The sequence below is a fragment of the Mobula birostris genome, chromosome 19 (assembly GCF_030028105.1).
Source record: "Mobula birostris isolate sMobBir1 chromosome 19, sMobBir1.hap1, whole genome shotgun sequence".
Lineage (NCBI taxonomy): Eukaryota > Metazoa > Chordata > Chondrichthyes > Myliobatiformes > Myliobatidae > Mobula > Mobula birostris.
Genome location: NC_092388.1, coordinates 60900880 through 60926529, shown reverse-complemented (window position 1 = coordinate 60926529; position 25650 = coordinate 60900880). Strand labels below are relative to the sequence as shown.

At 39.6% G+C, this 25650-nt stretch overlaps 2 protein-coding genes across 8 annotated transcripts in view; both read right to left on the bottom strand.

Moving 5' to 3' along the window:
* Window positions 1–2215, bottom strand: part of topbp1 (DNA topoisomerase II binding protein 1) — a 117848-nt gene extending 115633 nt beyond the window's left edge. For 2 of the 3 annotated variants that reach the window (XM_072283718.1, XM_072283721.1), the window contains exon 1: window positions 1642–2215. The gene's annotated coding sequence lies outside the window, so the exon portion shown is untranslated. The remainder of the gene's footprint in view (window positions 1–1641) is intronic. The other variant, XM_072283720.1, reaches the window with a different exon arrangement.
* Window positions 2216–10334: 8119 nt separating this feature from the next.
* Window positions 10335–25650, bottom strand: part of LOC140212638 (dnaJ homolog subfamily C member 13) — a 166457-nt gene continuing 151141 nt past the window's right edge. For 4 of the 5 annotated variants that reach the window (XM_072283697.1, XM_072283699.1, XM_072283700.1 and 1 more), the window contains 6 exons: window positions 23416–23589; window positions 22238–22417; window positions 18579–18719; window positions 15286–15429; window positions 13410–13509; window positions 10335–11135 (listed from right to left, as the gene is read on the bottom strand). In XM_072283697.1, the coding sequence (XP_072139798.1) occupies window positions 11035–11135; window positions 13410–13509; window positions 15286–15429; window positions 18579–18719; window positions 22238–22417; window positions 23416–23589 (840 nt within the window). In that variant the 3' untranslated portion in view covers window positions 10335–11034. Of the gene's footprint in view, window positions 11136–13409; window positions 13510–15285; window positions 15430–18578; window positions 18720–22237; window positions 22418–23415; window positions 23590–25650 lie in introns of those variants that run through there. The other variant, XM_072283701.1, reaches the window with a different exon arrangement.

The window sequence follows — 25650 nt, the reverse complement described above, 5'->3', positions numbered from 1 at the left end:
AAGCAATACTTGAATATTTCAAAGAACCCCGATCATCCCACAATACTTCCTGCATCATGTTCTATTTGCCAGCATAACAACTCAATCCTCAAAGAATTCTAATTCCAGTGTAACTGGGGCATTTTGAAAAAAGCCAGAGGTCACAAACATACAATGAAGGGGAAGAGAATTTCAACCTGCCTTCCCACCATCGATAATTTGTGCACCTGTAATCCCCCAGGCGCCTCTGTCCCTGCACCTTCTTCAGCAAAGTACCCATATCACCCTTCCTCACTTATGTTCCAAAACTTCTCTGCATTGAACTTTTATCTGTTGCGCATTTGCCCATTTTGTTCATCCTCTGCTAATCATTCACAGTATTATCAAGCTTTGTGTCATAGAATATAGAACAGTACAGCACAGGAACACGCCCTTCAGCCCACAATGTTGTACCAAACCAGCTAAATAGCAAATCAGAAAAAGCCGAACACTACTCCCTCCTACCAACACAATGTCCATATCCCTCCATCATCCTCACGTCCGTGTACCTATCTAAACGTCTCTTCAAAGCCTTTAATGCATTTGCCTCTACCACCATACCACACAGCACATTCCAGGCATCCATGACTCTGAGTAAAAGACTTGCCCCTCACATACCCCCCTCTCACCTTTAATGCCTGCCCTCTGGTATTAGACATTCCAACCCTGGGAAACAGACATTCCCTGTCCATTCTATCTATGCCTCTCATAATCTTATCAGCTCCCCACAGCCTCCAACACCCCAGAGAAAACAGCCCATGTTTATCCAGCCTCTCGCACTCTAAACCTGGCAGCATCCTGGTAAGCCCCTTCTACACCCTCTCCAAAGCCTCAACATCCTTTCTATAGTGAAGCGACCACAACTGTATGTAATACTCCTGACGAAGGGTCTCGGCCTGAAACGTCGACTGCACCTCTTCCTAGAGATGCTGCCTGGCCTGCTGCGTTCACCAGCAACTTTGATGTGTGTTGCTTGAATCTCCAGCATCTGCAGAATTCCTGTTGTAATACTCCAGATGTGGCCTAACCAGAGTTCTATAAAGTTGCAACATAACCCCTTGACTTTTGAACTCATTGCAAATTTAGGAATTCTGGTTTTTACTCCCAACTTCACGTCACATCAAAAACAAAAGCAACAGCTCCAGCTCTAATCACCAAGACACCAAGGTATCATACACCTTCCTCCAAGACAAGTTTATTGTAATTTAACTTTATAAATGCACACCATCCAGTAGTACACATAACACATAATATTTTATAAAATTAAGGATAAAATCTAGAGGAATTACACATAAACAAAATAGAATACTGAAAAATATCCAGTTTGATATTGATATCCACTACGACACTATGCTGTGTGTTACTTCACTATGTCTTTTATCCCATGTACTTCACTATGCCTGTTACATGATAAATTATCAAACACCTGGAAATCTATACACGCGATTATCAAATCAATAAAAATACCAAAGTGATTAAACTCGATCTCTCCCTAACACATCCATGTTGGTTTATCTTAATTAATCTCCAACTTCCTCCAAGCCAAATGATACTTCAAAAAGCATCCTCATCAATGGTGTTAACCTGCTTTGCCTTCAGTAACTGGAAGCAAATTCTAATTACCTCCAGTGCCTCAATGATTTCGTTCCAAATCCCAGGACATGTCTTGATGGCATACCCCTCGTCAATAAACTTTTCTAAACTTCAACGTGCTCTAGCCATCTCTTCCTTCGCTGTTACTTTGCAAGCTTTAACATCAGGTATGTGTGTGTTGCCAAGCCTGCCCCTACTGCTGTCGAGTTTTGAGGCGACTACAAAGGAATCGCCCCGGTGACGCGAGGCCCGAGCGTGGAGAAGATAAAAGGCCTGAAGCTGAGGCAACCTGGTGCCGGGTCTGAGGGGTGCCTCGCTCCCTCCTTGCCTTCCTCGATGCCACCGGACTTGGCCCGAAACGCAGAACCAAGCCTCAGTCCTCCAGCTTCCGAAAACCGTGCGGGTGAGAGGGAATCAGTACCCCGCCAATGGCTCGCTTTACCTCAGCTCAGGCGGCCTCTAGTCCGTCGGCCCGCCCGTCCCGCCACCGCAAGGACCCCGTTGCCCGGCAACCGTTACCGAGAAAACGGGGTCTCTCCTGAGGTGAACCCGAGTGAACGCTGTCCGAGGCTTTATGTAACTTGAAAAAGTGAACGTTGTCATGCTGTGGTTTGAAGGGGGGGGTAAAGAATTCAGGCAAATTCCTGGATGGACAGTCGGGCCTCGAAGGAGGCGGTGGGCGGAGCTATGACGTCACCGCCGCGGGGAGTATATGGGCGCATCTAGGGGCGGTGGTGGGCACAGTCCGGCCGGGGGCTGGAGGGGCTCTGGGCCGAGGGCATGGTGCCCATCAGGGGTGGACTTAGTCTGCGGTTCTTGTTCTGTGGATTTGTTGTTTGCATGATTTGTTCGTTTTTTACACATTAGACTATGACTGTTGTGTGGGGGTTCTTCTTGATTTCTATTGTTTATTTGTTTTGTGATTCGCTGCAAGAAGCTGAATTTCGCAAACTTTTATAGTAAATGTTCTTTGAACTCTGCCAGGGTTTGACATGTTGAGTTCCTCTCAGAGGCTTAAGTTTTACTTCTGCAATTGTTAGTCTCTGGAATTGTTACTATCAATCATTTAATGAGACACTTTTTCTATATATTTCTTTGTAAACTTTTCAGATATTACTTTGATTTTATAACCAATTTTATGGCTAATGTGGAGTTTGAAACTTCCAAATTCGTGCTGGTTCTCAACGACCTTAGTTTCCTGGTTTCCAGTGATCAGACTTTAGACTTGTACAATACTGTCCTATATCTTGAAGTTGTCTGCAGCTCTCAAAATTGACTATTAAGGTAAATTCCCAATAAAATACCAATGACATCATAGACTTCACACTGCAGTTTGAGGGAGAAGCTAAAATCAGATGTGTTAGTATTGTGGAGCAAGTGGAATTACAGAGGCATGAGAAAGATGGCTAAAGTTGATTGGTAGGGGACACAAGCAGGGATAAATCAGAATCAGGTTTAATATCACTAGCAACACACAAAAGATGCTGCCAAATGCAGCAGGCCAGGCAGCATATATAGGAAGATGTACAGGACTGCCGAAGGGTCTTGGCTGGAAACGTCGACTGTACCTCTTCCTAAAGATGCTGCCTGCCCTGCTGCGTTCACCAGCATTTTTATGTGTGTTGCTTGAATTTACAACATCAGCAGATTTCCTCGTGCTTGCATTAATATCACTAGTATATGTTGTGAAATCTGTTGTATTTGCAGCAGCAATACAGATTAATAGAGAAAGTAACTGAATTACAATAAGTACAATCAAAAACTTCTATATTTGTACCATGGAGAACATTCTGACAGGCTGCATCATTGTCTGGGATGGGGATGGGGATGGGGATGGGGATGGGATTGGGGGCTACTGCTCAGGACCGAAAGCTGCAGAAGGTTGTGAATCTAGTCAGCTCCATCTTGGGTACTAGCCTACAAAGTACCCAGGACATCTTCAGGAAGCGGTGTCTGAGAAAGGCAGCGTCCATTATTAAGGACCTCCAGCACCCAGGGCATGCCCTTTTCTCACTGTTACCATCAGGTAGGAGGTACAGAAGCCTGAAAGCACACACTCAGTGTTTCAGGAACAGCTTCTTCCCCTCCACCATCCGATTCCTAAATGGACATTGAACCCTTAGACACTACCTCACTTTTTTTAATATACATTATTTCTGTTTTTGCAAATTTTTTTATCAATTGATTTGCAAATCAATATGTAATTGATTTGCTTATTTATTATGTTTTATTTATTTTTCTGCTAGATTATGTATTGCATTGATCTGCTGCTGCTCAGTTAACAAATTTCACGTCCTATGCTGGCAATAATAAATTTGATCCTGATAGGTGTATATATACTGTATATTAAATAGTTAAATTAGTGCAAAAATAAAAACGTCAGGAGTTAGTGTTCACGGGTACATTATCCATTCAGAAATCAGGTGGCATGGTTAAGGGCAATCTTGTGGCAGCTGTCCTTGTACACGTGCTGAATGGTGGGGAGGGCTTTACCTGTGATGGACTTTCTGTAGGTTTGCCCTTCATGGTGTTTCCATACCACGATGTTATGCAATCAGTCGGAATACTCTCCACTGTGCGTATATAGAAGTTTGTCAAAGTTTTAGATGACACTGAATCTGCACAAATTTCCAGGAAAGTAGACACGCTGTCTCCTTTGTAACGGCACTGTGCTGGTCCCGGGACAGATCCTCTGAATAATAATGCCAAGGAATTTAAAGTTGCTAACCCTCTCCACCTCTGCTGTCATGAGGGCTGGCACATGGACCTCCAGCTTCCTCCTCCTGTCGCCAATAATCAGCTGCTTGCTCTTGCTGATGTTGAGTGAGAGGTGGTTGTGGCAATTTCAATCTCCCTCATCTATGCTGATTTGTCACCAACCTTTGATTCAGCCAACCACAGTGATACAGTATCACCAACAAACTTACATATGGCATTGAAGCTTTGCTTAGCCTCAGTCACGGGTGTGAAGTGAGTGGGATAGGGGTCTAAGCACACAGCCTTGTATGCTGATGGTGATCATGGAAGAGATGAGATGAGATTGGATGTGTCCCAAATCCTTGCCTATTTCTCCTGGAACTCCATTTCTATAATTTATAATACCATAAGCTTTGGAATCAGAATTAGGCCATTCAGCCCTGAGTATGCTCCGCCATTCAATTTTTCCTCAGTCCCATTCTCCTGCCTTCTCCTCATAACGCATTTACCATTCAATAAAATATTAATCTCTGCCTTAAATGCACTAAGTGACTTGGCCTCCACAGATTCGCCAACCTCTGGGTGAAGAAATTCCTGATCTCTGTTCAAAAAGGATGTCCTTTTATTCTGAAGCTCAGACTTTCCCCACTACTGGAAACATTCTCTTCATGTCCTCTATCTGTGCATTTCACTAAGCAGGGGTCTATGAAGTAAAGAGCTGGGAAGTTGATTGGTGAAAGTGATAAAAGGCTGGAGAAGGGGGAATCTAATAGGAGAGGACAGAAGTGGTGGTGGGGGCATTACTGGAAGTTTGAGAAATCAATGTTCTTGCCTTCAGGTTGGAGGATACCCAGATGGAAAATAAGGTATTGAACTTCCAGTAATGCCACCCCCTTCACCATTCCCCATCCCCTCATCTGCTTGTCTGCTCATCACATCCCTGTAGTGCAGCTCCTCCCTTTTTTACTTCCATGGTCTTCTTCCACTCCTATTAGATTTCCCCTTCTCCTGCCCTGTATCACTTTCACCAATCAACTCCCCAACTCTTCTCTTCACCCCTCCCCCTCCCGGTTTCACCTGTCACCTTGTGTTTCTCCCTCCCCCCACACACACACACCTTTTAAATCCATTCACCGTTTTCCCTCCGGTCCTGCTGAAGGGTCTTGGCCTGAAACATCAACTGTACTTTTTTTTCCATAGATGCTGCCTGGCCTGCCAAGTTCCTCCAACGTTTTGTTTTGCCAGCACATCCTTTCTTAGTTACAGGGCCCAAAATCACTTGCAGTGTTCGAAATGTAGTCTGACCATTGCCTGATAAAGCCTCAGCGTACATCATTGCTTTTATATTCCAGATTTGTGCCAGCTATAGAACCGTAATTTACTTCAAGTAATAAATGTAAATGAACATAGGTGTTGCATTCTGCCCATCGTTACCTGAAAATGCATGTGTTGTTAGTTATACATTATCAGCACTGCAGACCGAGAATCTGACCAAGCCCTCGTATTTTCATCCATTTGCCGTTCGGTAGGCTGTCTGTGGTAAGAGGATAAACACCAAATGCTGGAAGCACTCGGTACATTACGTAACATCACTGAGAACATGAGAGAAATTAAGATGAAGGGTCTTCAACACAAAATGTTTCTTTCCACAAATGCTGCCCAGGCTTTAGTTTTTCTTTTGGGGTTCCAACATCTGCAGTTTTTTTGATTTCCATGTAATGACACTCAGTTCAATCTCATCACCTCTGAAATTCTGCTCAGACATACAGAATGACAAGAATCTGGCAGCTGTACAATGTAGGTCATAGCATCCCACTCACAAGCATTAACACATGTACTGTACCACCTATAGGATGCACTGCAGCAACTTTGTTACCAAGACTCCTTAGACAGCAATGCTGGATTTCAAAGGTGCTATCAGCGAGAAGGGCAGCACCAGGGTTTACCCTCCAAGCCACATACCATCCTGATGTAGAAATATATCACTGTCCCTTCATCGTCACCAGGTCAAAATCCTGGAATTCCCTGTGGGTATAGCCACACCTGGGGGACTGCAGCAGCTCATCACCATCTACAGGGGGATTTAGAAATGGGAATTAAATGCTGGCTCAGCTTGCAAGCTGACGTATCTTATGTACAGCCAGGATCCAATGCCTTTAGCCCAACTCAAACTTTATTCCTAAACACTAGCTCTGTCCCTGTCTACGATAACCTCTTCATAAATGCTGCCTGACCTGCTGAGTTCCTCCAGTACTTGGTCTTCTTCAATATTTCCAGCATTTGCAGAATCTCATGTACCTGAAAGACTGCAGTTTTAGTGTTCTATTTGACCCCAAGGCTACAACTGTCATGTCAGTAGGACAACCAATTCCCACCCAATTGCTTAAGCATTCCTCTGCTTAGTTGCTGCTGCCATTATTCCAGGATATTCCTGGTCTCCTCCATTCCATTTGCAAATGTTAAGTTATTCAAAACTCTCAAAGCCATGTTCAATTATTACCCACCTTTGCATTGATTCCCATTACACAAAAGCTCTTTTTGGCTTTTCTAATTCCTCCCTTGTCTTAATGAGATTTGAGATTGTTGTTCAATCTCAAATCCAGTACTACCTATCTCTTTCATCATTCCTTTCAAAGGCAACTCTGGAATTTTGCAACCCAAATAAATCTCTCAAAAACAATCCTCATCTTGCCACTTATCTGCCCCATTATCATATTTGGTTTGAGAACAGTCCTGGAGTGCATTGAGATGATTTCAATATGAAATGGAACACTGTCTCATACTTCCACTTCCATGTAATTCTTTACCTCTTTGGTGCCTGCTATGCTGCTGCTGATTTTGATTGCATCTGTGTATACATGTACAGTGGTATGCAAAAGTTTGGGCACCCCAATCAAAATTTCTGTTACTAAGCAAGTAAAAGATGACCTGATTTCCAAAAGGCGTAAAGTTAAAGATGACACATTTCTTTAATATTTCAAGCAAGAAAACTTTTATTTCCATCTTTTACAGTTTCAAAATAACAAAAAAGGAAAAGGGGCCGAAGCAAAAGTTTGGACACCCTGCATGGCAGTACTTAGTAACAATCCCTTTGGCAAGTATCACAGCTTGTAAAGGCTTTTTGTAGCCAGCTAAGAGTCTTTCAATTCTTGTTTGGGGGATTTTTGCCCATTTTTCCTTGCAAAAGGCTTCTAGTTCTGTCAGATTCTTGGGCCGTCTTGCATGCACTGCTCTTTTGAGGTTTATCCACAGATTCTTGATGATGTTTAGGTCGGGGGACTGTGAGGCCCATGGCAAAACCTTCAGCTTGCACCTCTTGAGGTAGTCCATCGTGGATTTTAAGGTGTGTTTAGGATCATTATCCTGTTGTAGAAGCCATCCTCTTTTCATGTTCGGCTCTTTTTTACAGACGGGAATTCATTCTTCCCTCTACCAGTAAATGTTCCCCGTGCCACTGGTTGCAACACAACGCCAAAGCATGATCGATCCACCCCCATGCTTAACAGTTGGAGAGGGGTTCCTTTCATGAAATTCTGCACCCTTTTTTCCTCCAAATAAACCTTTGCTCATTGCGGACAAAAAATTCTATTTTAACTTCAGTTCCCAGGACTTGTTTCCAAAATGCATCAGGCTTGTTTAGATGTTCCTTTGAACTTTTTGAATAGATCCTAAGCACACCTCAAAATCCATGGTGGACTACCTCAAGAGGCACAAGCTGAAGGTTTTGCCATGGCCCTCACAGTCCCCCGACCAAAACATCATCAAGGATCTGGATAGACCTCAAAAGAGCAGTGCATGCAAGACAGCCCGAGAATCTCAGAACTAGAAGCCTTTTGCATGGAAGAAAGCTATTCACTGTAACAGAAATTTTGACAAGGGGTGCCCAAACTTTTGCATGCCACTGTACTTGACTTTAGCTCAGCTGTACTTGTGTTAGTTAGTGACAGCAATGTCTGCTCACCACCGTTGTCTTTGTCCCAACACAGAAAGTGGAATGCATCGAAAATTCTTCCTTAACTTACACATCATTCACCATAGGGCCTTCCCATCTTCACTGGTAGCTGGTCCAGTCAGGTTTTAAATTTCTAATTTTTGTTTGTAAGACTCTTCATTGTCTTAACCTTTCTTTTCTAAACTCCTTCAATCCCTACATCCTTCCAAGATATTGATCCTCTTCCTTTGCATTAGTCATTATCGATTTTAACTGCTCCAGTCCAGACAGCTGCAGGTTCAACATCCAATGTCTCAATTTCTTTCCTAAACTACTACTTGATTCTATTTTAAGAGACATTGAGCTTTACGGCATCAAAATGAGACCATACCCACACCATGAAGACCCTGCCATGTGGACCCTGGCGAGACTTGTTCTGGAGCTGCTCCGGCCTATGGTCAGGCCACGCTTAGATCCCCTCCAGTTCGCCGACCAGCCCCGACTAGGAGTTGAGGATGCCATCGTCTACCTGCTGAACCGTGTCTATGCCCACCTGGACAAGCCAGTGAGCACTGTGAGGGTCGTTTTTTGACTTCTCCAGTGCGTTCAACACCATCCGCCCTGCTCTGCTGGGGGAGGAGCTGACAGCGATACAGGTGGATGCTTCCCTGGCGTCATGGATTCTTGATTACCTGAATGACAGACTACAGTACATGTGCTTGCAACACTGTGTCCGACAGAGTGATCAGCAGCACTGGGGCTCCACAGGGGACTGTCTTGTCTCCCCTTCTCTTCACCATTTACACCTCGGACTTCAACTACTACACAGAGTCTTGTCATCTTCAGAAGTTTTCTGATGACTTTGCCATAGTTGGATGCATCAGCAAGGGAGATGAGGCTGAGTCCAGGGCTACGGTAGGAAACTTTGTCACATGGTGTGAGCAGAATTATCTGCAGCTTAATGTGAAAAAGACTAAGGAGGTGGTGGTAGACCTGAGGAGAGTTAAGGTACTGGCGACCCCTGTTTCCATCCAGGATGTCAGCGTGGACATGGTGGAGGATTACAAATACCTGGGGATACGAATTGACAATAAACTGGACTGGTCAAAGAACACTGAGGCTGTCTACAGGAAGGGTCAGAGCTGTCTCTATTTCCTGAGGAGACTGAGGTCCTTTAACGTCTGTCAGCCGATGCTGAGGATGTTCTACGAGTCTGTGGTGGCCAGTGCTATCATGTTTGCTGTTGAGTGCTGGGGCATCAGACACTAACAGAATCAACAAACTCATTCGTAAGGCCAGTAATGTTGTGGGGATGGAACTGGACTCTCTGACGGTGGTGTCTGAAAAGAGGATGCTGTCCAAGTTGCATGCCATCTTGGACAATGTCTCCCATCCACTACATAATGTACTGGTTGGGCACAGGAGTAATTTCAGCCAGAGACTCATTCCACCGAGATGCAACACAGAGCATCATAGGAAGTCATTCCTGCCTGTGGCCACCAAACTTTACAACTCCTCCCTTGGAGGGTCAGGCACCCTGAGCCAATAGGCTGGTCCTGGACTTATTTCCTGGCATAATTTACATAGTAATAAAACCATAAATAATTAAATAGTAATATCTATTATTTATGGTGCAACTATAATGAAAACCTATTTCCCTCGGGACCAATAAAGTATGACTATGACTATACTATACTTATGCCAGATAAAATTATTTTGGTTAATCCCACTTCTAGTTTTAGTCCTTGACCAAGTCCAAGGACTTCATGGCCAAACATTTGGTCACTGGTTCACATCTGATGTGATTTGATATCAAATCTGATTTAATATATATTGTGGCATTTTAACAAACAGTACATTACACAGAATCGTTCCAACATTCATCTCACTGTTCCTTTCTGATGCAAATCCAGGTTCAAATGATCTGTTCCTTTGTCAAATTGTCACTGATGTAGAACTTGAGGGTTGGTTTCTTAACAAAAGGCGCTAAAACACATCTTAATACAAAATATTCTGTTGGAGAATAGCTTCAACTTACTGAAGTAGCACAAGTAGATTACTGCATTAGTGCTGGTTTATTACACAAGGAAGCCAATTCCCTTTTGCACTTTATTCTTAAAATTTTATGTACAAGACTGATTTACTAATGTACATTCAAATATAGAAAGTTTACATATTGGTATTGTATAGCACAGGTCACAATTACAGTTAAGTATTTATAATGTGTGTCCAGGTTAGCACTTTTCTGAGGCATCTCTCATCAGACATAGAAAGCAGTTATACAATTTTTTTTTAAAAGCAGGCTCATTAACGATTAGCCAGTAGCAGAATCAGTGGTCCATGGCCTGATCAGAAACTGTTTAGTTAATATTTGTTACTTCTCAAAAACTTGCCTTACTGTCATGCTTTTAAGATTTCAGACAGAAAGTTGGCCAGTTGGAGAAATTCCAACTTCTGCTATTTCACAGACGGAAGAATGAAACTGTAAAATTAGGAAAAATAATCCAGTATTTAGATTCACAGTCAGATATATCAAGTGCAAAGAAAGTAAATATTTGGGCATTTGGAAAATGTTGAGCTTTCCATTTTGTGAACAATACCATTTTCAATAGAACATGTTGATCACCTGTATAAAATTACCATTTTACAAATAAAATGTAAGCATTACCTTCTGAATGTAACAAGTGGGAAGAATTAAATTCTTTGTAATTGTATACAACACTTTATTCAGGTCATAATAAGGATGGTTCACAACTACGATGTACTTCATCTTCAAGGCAAGGAGTGTCAACCTTTCATCTGGCTACATCAACCACTTCACTGTCTACAGGGGGTGGTCCACTTGGGATTACTGATGATATTGTTCCTGAAGTAAGATAGCCAGCAATTCCAGGACCTGGATAAAAAAAATACAAGTTGTACAGTATGTTTGGATCTATTTACAAAACACACTGGAAATTACTATAGCTGTTCTTAAACACAATAGTTTAATCAAATTTACAGTTCAAAGAGCATCTCAAAATCTTAATCTGAATCACTTCTGCTCTTTTTCATTTCAACTCATTATTACAAGATCCTAATTTCTTCATCTATATCCAAGATATCAATCCCAAGATTTGCCACTCACCAAAACTTCTTCAGCTACATCTTCCAAATCCCATACTCTGCCAGTTAGAACAAGTCAGCAGGCACATGAAACTCCAGCCATAAGTTCTCCAGGTCACAGACTACCATGACTTACAAACACACTGCTGTCCCTTCATTACTGCATCCAAATCATGAAACTTGTTACCTAGCCTGCGGGAGAACCTTTAAAACATGGAATGCAGCCATCTCTAGATGGTGGTATTTCAAGCACCTTTTCAGGAGCAACAATTGGATTTGCCACTGTCCACATCCAGCAAATTATTGAATTAAAAGCTTTAATCTCACTTGGTACAGGGAAGGGCAGTTTAGGTATTATCACGGGTGTAAACAAAGTCCCTGAATGTTTGAGAGGTCTTACTTCAGTACATCTGATTGACTTTTCTTTTTGATTTTTTGATTTCTAGAATGTTTTGTTTGGGGGGGAAAAAAACAAAGCAGTGATGCAGTGAATTCACACACAAAAGTCTGGATGTCCAAGTAATCAAAAAAAATGACACCTCAAAACAATGAGGAAGATTTTATCTACCTGCTGCACAGTTAAGAATTGAACATTGTGCCTGCCAGAGAAGCCCTAAAGCCCACTTCTCAGATGAAGGGGACTAGTACCAGTAAGGAGGGAAGGTGAGGCACCTAGAGAAGAGAAAAGATACACAGAAAGTGATAGAAGAGAGAAAAGCATAATGCTATTAGGTAAGTAAATTAAGCAAGAAAGCAGAGAATATCTTGGGTAGCTGTTCATCTTTTACAGAATTTGAGCAATAAAATTAGTACTGATTATTCAGTATTAGCGTGACTCGTGAGAGTGTAACAAATGAACAGGCTTTATAATAAGTGAATTCTATTGATGGCATTCTACTATAGAACTCTGTAAATACCATAAAAATGTGTGACTTTGCCCTCAATAGAAAAACTAATCCTGGCATTTAGTTTCATAGTCACTTCACAAAGTACCCAACAAAAGTTCTGTTCCACCAGAGTGCTCCAGGTGAGTGATTTACAGGTCTGAATAAGGAACAAACCGTCTGCATCTTGGTGACACTATGGCACCTACAATTAGATCAACAGTACTAGTTATTCCCAGGTGTAGCAGCAACCAAATACTTCTGAGGAAGAATGTAGTGTAAGTGTTGTGTTAGTTCTCATGCAGACAGTTACCTAAAACTATTCTTGAAGCCTGTTCCAATCACAACTTTAGGCGGAGTTAAACTATTAAAGGGGAGAGAAAAGGGATGCACAAATGTATTCCGATGAATATGACAATTTCATTTGGGGCTAATGTTAAACTCAAGATTTTTTGCAGATTCTGGAAATGCAGAGTAACACACACAATCTCTCATCTTGAAAATTGATGTTCTGCTATTATTACTCCTTTTAACTCTCTTCTGTGAATACATGTAAAAAGTGTGTCAAATTTACTGTTCCCAGAATTTAAAGTTTTGGAAATTCAATTTTGAGCATTTTTTCTCCTTTACATGTTTGATTCATAGATGATAGATAGTTATGCTGACAACCAGAGCCTCTGGTTTGTACTCTTTCCCCCCTCCCCCACATCCCCTTAAGCACATTTAAAGAGATAGTAAAAGACAATACTTGCATGCTGATATTCCTGTTGCTTTGACTTGACAGCCTCTACAGTTGGAATTGTTAATTGTGGCACTGTCAACTAGTGAATTTTCCCATTTCTGTTTTTTTTCCACAATGTCGATTCAGAAGCCAATTATCACAGATAGTTTACCCAGAAAAGATTACTCATGAGAAAATTGAAAAAATATCAAACCAGAAGGACTGGTTCTCATATGATTAAACATTTAGAAAGGAAAAGAGTGCTGTTCTAAACCATCTTCCGAATGTTCCAAATGGAATTAATTCCCAATAATCTTTTGAATGTTAGAAACAATAAACAGCCGGCACTTTTGAATATTACTAGTAATATTGCTTACTTGGGACGAACAAGAGTCAGTTCATTGAAGTACAAGCTATCATTTAAATCATTGCATTAGACACTAGTGAGAAAGTTACTGACCTGTAAGATATCCTGCTGTTTGAGACTCAGAAATGAATAAATCATGCTTCTGGTCTTTAAAGGCACTCCACACAGAAGAACGACACAGGATTTCATTCACCTAAATAAAGGTATTGTTTTAGCACATTGTAACCAATGCTCCAGATGACTGTACACAAAAACAATGTTACCTTTCCAAACTAAACAAAGTAGCAAAAATCTGATCAGACAATGATAGGATCAAAAACATTTTTTATAAAGTATAGAAAAACAAGATGATTAAAGTTTTCCTATTTGATCTTCAATTCCTGAAAGTTGCCTTTTTAACCACTCCTGGTTAATGATCAAGTCCATTTGATTGTTGTAGCTTTGACTAAGAATTTCATCTGATCTGACCCGCATTCTTGCAGCTATACAGTTTTTTTTATTTCAAATATACTGTGGTTTTACAGTAGATATGGAAAAAGTTTTTCTTAATCTTTAAGCACGAGAATCGCCATCATGCAAGTAGTTCACCTACTGCAATCAAGGCCCAAACCCAGCTTTACAAAGTGTCACATGCAAATGAAGGCAAAGCAATCAGTCCATGATGGTCTGAAGCTCAAGGTTTTACTGTGGTCAACACATACAAACACAAAACCGTTGAGAGCATTCTGACAGGCTGCATCACTGTCTAGTATGGGCGGGTAGGGCTACTGCACAGGACTGAAAGAAGCTGCAGAGGGTTGTAAATCTAGTCGGCTCCATCTTGGGTACCAACCTAAAAAGTACCCAGGACATCTTCAGGGAGCAGTGTCTCAGAAAGGCAGCGTCCATTATTAAGGACTGCCAGCACCCAGGGCATGACCTTTTCTCACTGTTACCATCAGGAGGGAGGTACAGAAACCTGAAGGCACACACTCAGCGATTCAGAACAGCTTTTTCCCCTGTCATCCGATTCCTAAATGGACATTCAACCCTTGGACACGACCTCACTTTTTGAAAGTATAAAGCATATCTGTTTTTTTGCACATTTTTTTAATCTAGTCAATATACGTATACTGTAATTGACTTTTTTTTCCTCTTCTATATTATGTATTGCATTGAGCTGCCTTTCACGTCACATGCCAGTGATAATAAACCTGATTCTGATACAAAAGAGCAATGTAAAATCAGATTAGTGATGGTGTCCCTCTCCGATCTATTTACGCTATGTAAGTTATCATTAAGCACTATACAGTCCAAGATCAACCCTGAGCAGAATGCACTTGGTGAGCTGTAATTGGTTAACCTTTGACCACAAATATTCACAATAGAACAAAACAAAACCAATTTATAATGTAAGGTTCAAAGAAAAGTTCACAAATTTATTATCAAAATAAGTACATGTCACCTTGAGATGCATTTCCCTGCAGGCATTCATAGTAGAACAAAGAAATACTGTACAATAGAATTAATGAAAAATTACACAAAGACTGACAAACAACCAATGTGCAAAAGACGAACTGGGCAAATAAAGAACTAAATAAGTAATACTGAAAACGCGAGCAGAAAATGTTGCAGCAAACGTGATTTTGCACAGTTCTTGCGGATTACTGCCCACACTAGGCAAGGCAGTGGGTCCTTTAATGTAAAGTACCTTCAGCCTTATACTGGCATACTATATCATTCCAATGGTTTCAGCAAACCATTCTGGCTAAGCATCCAATTCATTTGTTTGGGACGTAGAATTTACAAATAAGATGTCAAGATTTCGGAAAGAAACTTTTCTTCCCCTTTGGCACTTCCTCATTTTCTGCTAATTTATTTGCTTGGCTCAGGTTACTAGGTATCCAAGTATTTAGATGAGCAATGAGGCTTCACAAATTGTCCGGATTTTTCATCTGGGGAACCTAGAATGAAAATGAACAAATCTCACCTGTTCACCATACTGCAAACTCCGTGTCATTGATTTAAGTGCATTTACAATCTGTGCTTTAGTAGCAGCTGGATTTTCAACACTCTCAAGACCTATTCCTTCCAACAGCTGCAAAAGATATGGCACCAACTCCATCTTTAGACCCTTGGAGGGGGAAAAAAAAGAAAATGTTCTCATTTCCAAGTCACTGACTCTAAATGCAATATTCCCACAAGTCTGTTAAAACTGAGTTGGTGGCTGGGTTAACCATCCTGCAAAGGAGTGAAGTTACAACTGTAAAATCTTAATATTTATAATTAAGAGCACTAAACTAGGTATTGAAGTAGCATTTAGTAAGAAAAGCTCAAACCTTAATAGAGCTCAGAGATACAAGGGACTGTTGGATATTGGTGAATATTCCACTTCCGTCCTTCCAAATTAACACATACATTTTTACCTTTCAAATATTACCTGTTTCTGCCCTACCCAAGGTCAGCTGCAAATAAGGACCTGCTCCCACCAGTGAGTCCCACTGCTAGCTTTTCATCACACCATGCTCAGCTTGTACCCTTGACTTTAGCACTTTATATCTGACCACATCTCATCTCACATCAGGCCTTCACAACATTTTGGAAATATAAACAGAAGATGTTGGAAATATTCAGGTCAGGCAGCATTTGTGGAAAGCAAAACAACTAATGTTTCAAGTCAGACTAAAAACTGGGAGAAGAAACCAGTTAGTGTCAGGTTGGAGACAGAAAGAGACAATCGGATGAGACCAAGGTTTACAGAGGTCAGTCAGAGAGAAAGGAACTTTACAGCTGCAAAATACGAGTCAGAGCTGCTGTCAAATCTTGAACTCAAGAAGAAAATGCTGGAAATGTTTGTGAATTGGACAATGTGCATTGTGTGAAAGGAGATAAACATGAGTTAATATCACAGATGGATAACCTGACAACAGAAATGACTAGTTCCAATATAAACAAATTGAGTGTTATCCGGCATTGTAAAATTTGATACAGCACACACAGTAGACGGAATAGTCTTGTGATGAGTTGCCTGTATGTGTGAAAAGTGTACATTGGGCTTCACTGGGATAGAGCACTACTTCTCCTGAAAGGACTGCTTGTATCACCAGATGGTGGGAAGGGATAAGACAGGTGTTTCCATCTGCTGCAGTTGCATGGGAGTTGTGAGAAGAGTAATGACTGAGATGAAACAGAGGATCAGGGAATCAAAGGGAGTGCACCTTTGGGAATGCTGAAATGTGAAGTATCCAGTGGTAGCATTAAAGGTGGAAATTGTGATCTATTGAATATAGCCACCAGTTGGGTGGACTGAGGATCAGAACTTTATACATTCCAGTTGGGAAGAGAAGGCAAAAGCAGAGGTACAGGAAAGATTGGAGAGATTAGCTTTTTGTTACAAGTACATTGAAACAATCAGTGAAATGTGTCATTTGTGTTAATAATGTGCTAAGGGTAGCCCACAAGTGTTGCCATCCTTCTGGCACCAACTTAGTATGCACATAGCTTACTAACCTTAGCCCGTATCTCGTTGGAATGTGGGAAGAAACCAAAGGACATTGTACATTCACACTGTGATCACTTGGGTTTTAACAAACTCCTTACAGACAGAAGGCCCTGATCTAACAGCTGGTGCTGTCCCAGCCATGCTGCTCCTCTACTATTGGATGAAAGTGAAAATAGTAGAGGGAAGCCTCAATTAAGGAAGATCCACAGTCTGAGCAAAGACTGGTTAGTGGCAGAAGAAAAGCTCATCATATTGGGCTCAGAGTTCATTGTGGGGACTTCACTGCTCATTTTGTACTGCTCTTATTTCCCTTATTCCAAAGAATACCATCCCACAGTAGCCACTCTGTCCACAATGTTGTAAATATCCACACACCCATTACACCCTTCAGTGTGGTGACCACAGTGGAAAGCTAACATTTATCAATATATGTAGGATTTGTTCAGGAAGGTGCTGAGCAATTCCTTTACCATTCAATGGAGGGCTCAGCTATGAATTGAACAAAGCAGTAAGGAAACGGTCAGCATGGACAAGTTGGGTCAAAGGGCCTGGTTCCATGTGGTATTATTCCAGTTCTATATGGAGATGAAACTGATGTCTACAGAGGACTAATTTTTCAGTACCAATGAGGGGTGACTGGAAGGGATGGTGAAAGGCAGCAGGGGATAGGGTTGGTGGAAGAAATGGGGTCAGAGTGAAGGAGAAAAACATTTGAATTCAAGAGCTGTTGAAGTTTACAGTATCTCATTATTCTTCCTTGTTCCCAATGACTTTCAATGACTTGATTTAAATGACCACAACTTAAAATTCCTAACTGTTCAACCCATTGGCGTTACTGGTCCTGTCACTTTGCCAGCTGTGTACTCGTCTTCCCATTCACTGCAGCTACTACCTCATCCAGGCTAAATGACTGGGCACGGACATTGCTATTGAAACATAGGGAAAAATGAGGTCTTCCACTTGGGCTGAAATTGTAAAGCAGTTTGATATCAATGATTGCAAATTAACATGCAGGTAAACAAAATATTGACTTTTATTGCAAGAGAATTTCAGTACAAGAATGTTTCCCTATAATTATACACAGTCACAGTAAGAACACAGTTGGAATACCGGACCTAAGAAAGGATACACAAGTGATGCAGCGAGTTTAAGTTCAGATTGATACTAGAGAAGCAACCGGGGAACAGTTGGGAGTTGAAAAGCCGATGATTTATTGAATCATAAAATTATATGATAAAGAGATTATGTTTCCCTAGCTCAAGTGTCCAGAACTAGTGATCACTTAAAATTTGGAATTGGCCATTCAGGACAAAGACAATTCCTTCACCCACAAGGTTGTGAATCTTTGACATTCTCTTCTTAAGAATCATTCTAAATCTCATTGAATGGTGGACAGGCACAAGGTGCCAAATGTTTTACTCCTGCTTCTGCTGTTTGTGCACTTATAACCTTCATACCTTTTTTAATAAGTTCTGTCAAACCTGATTTGTCTTGAATAATTTTGAATAATCTTTTTCTCCCCCTTGCATAAACATTTGCCTGCCATAAATATAACTAAAGGGCTTATAATTAGACATCTGTGATATTGTATATTAAAGACTAACATTTACCACTCTCATATCCCATTCTCCAGCCCCACCACAGAGCATAACGTGATTATAGTGAGCATTCCCACCCTGTGCTGCCAATTTTCTCAGCAACTATGGATTTACCTTACTTTTACAAAAGTAGGAACATTCCCTCCTAACAATTGATTCATTAAATTATTGAAGGATACCCACCTGAGCCACCAAGTCAGTCTGCTCCTTCTGGAACATTCGATTCAGAGATTCAGAAGCAAGACCTATCATATCTGATCGAACCTTCATTCCATTCATCAAAGGTCCAATGGTTTCCAGTACAGCCATGGCACGGACACAAAACTTAAACAAGGAAGTTAGTCTCATTAAGCTGAGAAACAGTTCACTTAACATGAGTCAGAAAAATATTTTGTGGAAGCTTTGCTAAATAGCTGTTAATTGGCATATATTTTACACATTAAATTCTATGAGTGTAATCTGACAATGCTGGTGATAAATACTCAGTACCAATTTCCAGGTGTAATTAGGGACTGCCCAGTAATTAAGCTCTTCCTTTCTACCATTAATGCCATCACATTGCAGAATCTTACCCAAAAGGCACAATTCACTACCTTGGGTGACCTACAGAAAGATAACAGGTAGGACAACCTGTTATCACAGCCAGGGATTCAACAAGGGGAAGATGATCTCTGCATGAAGATCTCCGAGGCATATTTAACATCTGGTGTCAAGTTAAAGTTTGTAAGGGAGTTTGCAAAAGGAGAAGAACCAATGATAATTCTGGTGTGGAATCAAAGGTACAAAGTTCCTGCTAGGAACGAGTTCAGAGGCTAAAATCAAATCTGAGTCACAGATGAATAGCATGACAAGTTAGTAAGGGAAGAACACATGTAGTCAAGGATTAGAGTGAGAAAGGAATCCTATTGGAAGGAAAATCACCTCTTCAACTACATCAGATGCAGCTGAAGAAATTAAAAATAAATCAGTTCAATGGAGGAGTGGAAACAGATTTCCAAACAGAGTCAAACAAAAGGGTGAAAAAAAAATCAGCTTAAAGAGGCAAGGAAAGAAGTGGGATAAATTCTAAGAGTTGAAGACAGTACCAATATTTATAAATCCAGGAAAAAAAGGAAAGCAACTGAAAAAAATGCAGAATATTTGATAAAATGTGCAGGGACTGAACAGGGTGAAACAGTGGTGTCTGTGACCAATAAAAGTACATAATGGAATTGAAATATCATATTTGAAACAGTATACTTAAGATCAGCAAGTCTTACCTACAAACTGACTGTAAATGAATGGCAAAAATCCCAGAAAAAATTTTCAAGGATAAGAAATTGAAGAATGAGTAGTAACATTGATAAAAATGCTATTACAATATTAAAGAACTTATCGGCAAGAGTGAGCAGGCAAGCCATGTAACCTAAACAATTTCTACTGGGGAAGATGTTGTTAAATATTGTCTGTAGACCTGTGGTTGTATGAATAAATACTGAGATCAGTTAAGCTAGTTTACAAAAAAAATGTGATAACAGGAGACTGATTTCACCACAGACTAAGGGACAAAAACTGCTCAAGTCCCAAATTTCAGGTGTAATCAACTCAATTTACAGAAATAGTGTTCCAGAGCCCAGGGAAAAGGCAATATTAGATTTAATGCCAAGTCGAAAGCCAAAATTAGTCATCATTCTCATGCTAAGAGAACACCCATTTAAAATGGCTGCAACAGTATTATTCATTTTCAATACTGGGGTTAAAGAGAAGATGGCATGTTATGGTAATTCAAACTCTGGGAAATCTGACCAAAGGGATTATGAAGGGATCTTTCACAGTAAACTAGGCACTATTAATGGAAATAAGTGTGAAAAGGTGGTCAAAGTTAAACAATACCAGAGCTGTACAAATTATAGATGGGCAAGTGCCCTAGTTAATAATTCTTGCACAAAACCAAGAAGCTTTATGGAGGTGCAGAGTAATCACAGTATTATTGCCAGAGTTACATTACAAATGTAGAAAAATGAGCATAAATAGAACAAACTGTAAAATAGGAAAATAGCTTTAAAATTTGCAAAGCTACCAAGATCACTAAAATGTTTGAGCAGGATATTCAAGGAAATGGCTGCTGACCTTCCTTTCAGATTTTCAACAGCTGTAGGTTTTTTAAAGAAATAATTATATTATTAAAAGTAACTTACACCTTATTACACTAACATATTGTCCATTGCTTCCTTAAAGTTTGGGCACAGTAAAATAAGCCAGCAATAGCAAAGCATAGCTTTATAGAGTCTAATGTAATAATAGCAAACAGGAATGAACAGAGGAGCCATGTTTACAAACTAAAATGAAAAATCAAGGGGTTCACAGTCTACAGAGATAGAGGATTGCAACAGTTGCTGAATGAACAGAATCAGGGTCTCCAACTATGTCAATAAGTTGATACAAATTGTTAACTATAAATTTTATGGCTATAGGGAATAGATGCTAGCAACTAAACAAATCTTGCAGATTAATTTTATTAAAAATCTGCAGATGCTGAAATTTGGAAAATGTGTTCAAATTACTTAGCAAGTCAGGCAACATTATGAAGAGATGTATAGAATTAACAATTCAAGTCCAGATGAAGGGTCTTGACCTGGAACATAGTCTATCCATTTCCCTCCACAGATGTTGGGTTCCTCCAGATACCAGCATTTGGAGTCTTTTGCCTCAAAGATTCAGGTCAATAATCTTCACTCCCCAACACAAAACATTAACTCTCTCAATAGACATTGAGAAGTCTGATGAGCATTTACAGCTATTTCTATTTTGTTCCTTTTAATACCCAAGATGCAAGCAGATTTGTCATCTCCATGAGCAGGCACGAGCTTATGATACAAACGGAGCAGAGGAAAGGCCCAGCTAATCACTTTACATAGGGCAGTTTGAAAGATTTCTACGGCAAGCTAAACTTACTTGGAGATTAGATTTCTCTCTTATCAAGATATTTCTTGACGTAGGATGTTTTTAACTGACTTGGTGCCAGCTTCAAGTAACATGGTTATGATGAAAGTACTTTAGATTAAATCAGTTGGTAAAAACAAGTGAAATGTAATTTAAGATTAAATTGTTAATCCAATCTTTTTATCAATAGTCACTGGTTGTCACCTTCATTCAATAGCTGTTTAAGTGCCACAGAAAATTGTTTAGCAAATTACCTTGACTTGACAGACTGACTTTTGAATCATCTGTCCAAATGTGAACAAACAGGAAGGGCAATTAAATGAGTCAGGGTGATTCATTATGGTAAAACTGAACTCAACTTTATGTTGTAGTATCAGCAAGCTCACCATATTTCTTAAGAAACACATTATTACTTAGATAAATACTCAAATTACAACACTTTATTCAGCTGATTATCTTCACCAGTTTTCTTTTTCGAGTAATTGCATAATATCTTAAAACATTAAGAAGTGCCTTTGACCATAGACAGTTCACCATTTGCATTGATGTAAACATCATTATAGAAGTGGGAGGATTTTTTTGCTATGAGCCCTGCCCTATGTAGTTTGGGGTGAGTAACCTTGTGTTCAATGCACAACATACTGGAAAAAAAAGCTTGGAAGTTCAAATCATGGGACAGATGGTCTTGATGGAGGCAGTCTATAGCAGCATGACAGTAGAAAATATTAGGAGATAACCTAAAACATAGCTAGTCATGTGAAAGTTAATAAGTACAAGTCACAGGAATGGAAAAAAAGCAAATCAAACAAATGCTATGAAGATTTTAACTCTGATGTCAATGATAAAAACAGTAAAAATTAAAAACTGTACAATAAGAAATCAAAACTGCTATTTTACACTGGAATAAAATAAAACTTTACCTCATTGTCAGAAAGAGCATGAATGAGCCGGATTGATGACTTGGGAATGGCATTATTTTTGTGGTTCAAAGCGTTAATAACTTTAGGAAGGTGGCCTAATGGAGGTACCTGGTCTGCCAGTTGAGGCTGTGAATAAAAGAGGCAGACTGCTGCGGTGGTAACCATTTCTAAAGTTTCACCCTGTGCAGAAAAGACAACCAATTATAAGTGTGCAAAATTCAGACCTTATTTCCTATCAGTTTATAAATTAAACCTGTGGAGAGAAATCTACACAAGTAAAATAACAGAATAAAATAATATTCAGATGAATTCAAGTACTGGGGACTCCTTTCATCACATCAATATAATCTTCAATTTCTTTCTCCCTTATGCCAATCTGAATCATCTTAAAAACTCCATGTAATTGAGTCATACATTTTCTCTAATCAAGTTTTAAAAAAATCTCCTGAACTCCCTACAGGACATTTGCTGCTATGTTTTATTTTCCCTTGTTTTGGGCTCCTCATAACATAGAGCATGCCTATTCTATTAAACCTCTCCATAATTTTGAGAACAGTAATAAAATCACACAGAGCTTTATACTGTAACAAAAAGAAAAAAAAAGGCATCTGATTATTCAGTATGTCCCGATAGTTGTACCATCACATTCTAGTGTCTCCTCTGCTTCCAAATCTTTTTGTATTTTGGTGACCAAAATTATGTACTGTGCTTCAAGTGTGATATAACCAATGATCCAAGTTTAACACAAATTCAAAACCAGAAATTGATTCTTCTAGAAGTCCAGGTATTTGCATATCTTATGACATTAACCTGGTGCTACTCAAAATTTTGTGAATCTGCAATAATTGATTGCTTTCTGTTCTCTCATTTGGAAAGAATGGTCATATCAAACTTCATGGTTACTGACAAACCAATAATGATACTAACTTCTCATTAAGTTTGTTCTATTTTGTTTATGTTATGTTTTGCACTTTACTGCAAATGTCCAAGTTAATTATATTACCAATGTGGGAGAGTCATCTGTAAATGTATACATCTTGTACTGGGTGGTGCGGTTAATCATTTCATATGGAAGTAATTACTGTAGATTTAAAAGTTACAATCAAATTTACAACTATAAATAGTTAAGTTTTTCTACATATTCATGCAGCCTTTGACATAAAACACATTAGGCTTACGTGAGGATTATTTGATTCCAGAAGTTCAGTGAATTTCTCCAGCAATGCAACAAGAAATTCCCGAGGTTTGCGAAGAACCCAACCTGGCTGTGCAATAAAGATCCTCAAGAAGACTCCTCCGACTGACAATTCATCTCCAGCTTCACCATACACAACTGCAAAGTCCTCAGGCAGCTGGAGAGCACAGAAATCATTAGTGTTATTTAAACAGAAGTATTCCTTTACAGACTACCAGTTACAACAAACGATACTCTAACCTACAGTTAACAAATCAGGTTCGTAGCCTGTTTACCTTCAATCCTCTAAATTTGGTATTACTTTTAATCTCACGCAAAGTGGCATGACACAGTTACCCTAAATTTGTTACTGAAATATAGGTCTTTGTTCCCCCCCCACCCCCCCAGTTTCATTATTGGTTCTTGTCATGGCAGATACAACTGAACACCAAAAGCTTTCCTTTGATGAAATAATCTTGTCATCTGAAAACAAAGTGTAGGATTGAAAACAAAACAAGTATTTATACCACAGTTTGTTTCCCCTCCACCTGTAGTAGAGGGTTAATTTTGCAAAGTTGCTCCAGCTGCAAAGATTTGTTTCCTTTGGCACACTCACTCATATTGATTTGATCATGCCAAAGAACCAGCCAATGTACTGATAACACTCGCTCACATTTTCAAGAAATTGTTGACCATCCCTTGATGTCCTTGTGATATAACCACAGAGGTACTTTTTTTTAACATGTTATGGTTTGGAAGGTAGCCAATACATTGAAAAACCCTTCTCCCTAAAAAGTGTAGATCCCTCAATATGTAGAGTTGCACCAGCAATGTAGACTGTAGACTTTCTAATTCAATATTTACATATTACCATGAAATTGCATTCACAAATGTTAGTCATCTGATTAAAACGGTATTTTAAGAGCTGAACTTCTAAATTTCTGTTATATTTTCCAGTTCACCTTTACCAATTTATTTGGCTAAACATAAAACTCGTGTGCAATTCAAAACGTTCATAGCATTTATTGAGGTATACAGCACAGAAACAGGCCCTTCAGCACATTCATCCATGCTGATCGAAATGCACATCTATGCTCATCCCATTTGCCTGCATTTGGCCCACATCCTCACCTTTTCTCTCATTGTACCTGCTCATGTTTTGTTTTAAAAAGTTGGGAGTTAAAACTACCTCTACCTTTTCTTCTAACTTCTTGCTCCAGACATCCACTCTGTGTGGGAAAACACTACCTCCCATGCTCTCTTTTTAAAAAATTTTTCTTTTTACCTTAAACCTGCATCCTATAATTTTAGATATCCTTACCCTCAGAAAAAGTCCAACTATCTAATCTAGCCTCGGCCTACTTTGCTTTAGGGAAAAGTCCCAGCCCATCCAACTGCTCTTTAGAACTCAAACCCTCCAAACCAGGCAATATTCTTAAGTAAAAATGTGCACACAAGTTATCTCAGAATTCACCTTCATTTAAGGGGCAATTAATCTTGAACCATTAACTCAGCAGAATGGTGCAACTTTGCTCACGAAGGCCACCTTACAATGGAGACAGCATTTTGCAGTAAATACACAAGTTTTATTTGTACCTGCCATCGACAGAGCCATGAAATTTTACAGAAATATCTATATTAATTTTACTTTTATTGAGTAAACATTTAAAAAATCTAGAAAATTCACAGCTTAATGATATTACATATACAACAATAATCTTTCTCATTTTAAGCAGGTAACATGAAGTACCATACAACTTACAACCATCCACAGTTACGATCATACATTTTAGCTCAGCTACTGACTGATTTCCAAAATAAAAAGCCCTCAAAGTGCTTTGCTCTCCACATTATACTGCCCTTCTCACAGTAACTAAAACACAAGGTGGGGATTTATATTCAAATTGTATAGACAATGTAAATTGTCTTGCCACTTAATATCCTCAAGTCAGTCTTTCAGCAGGTGAAGTAGTTTGAGATTGGATGCAGAGAATTCTAGCAGTAAAACACAAGGCTTCTTGATGAAACTCAGTTAACAAGTAAATAAACCTTAGGTGCAAGTTCAGGTAGAAAAGAAATAGGTAAATATTTACGATTTGCATAAAGCAATCAACAGCCTACAAAAAATGTAGAGTTAAAATGCTGCAGAGGGATCACTGAAGTCAGAGTAGCCAAGGATAAGAAACCATGCTCAAGATGACATGGGAACATTAACATTGGAACAGATATAAAGTCTTAA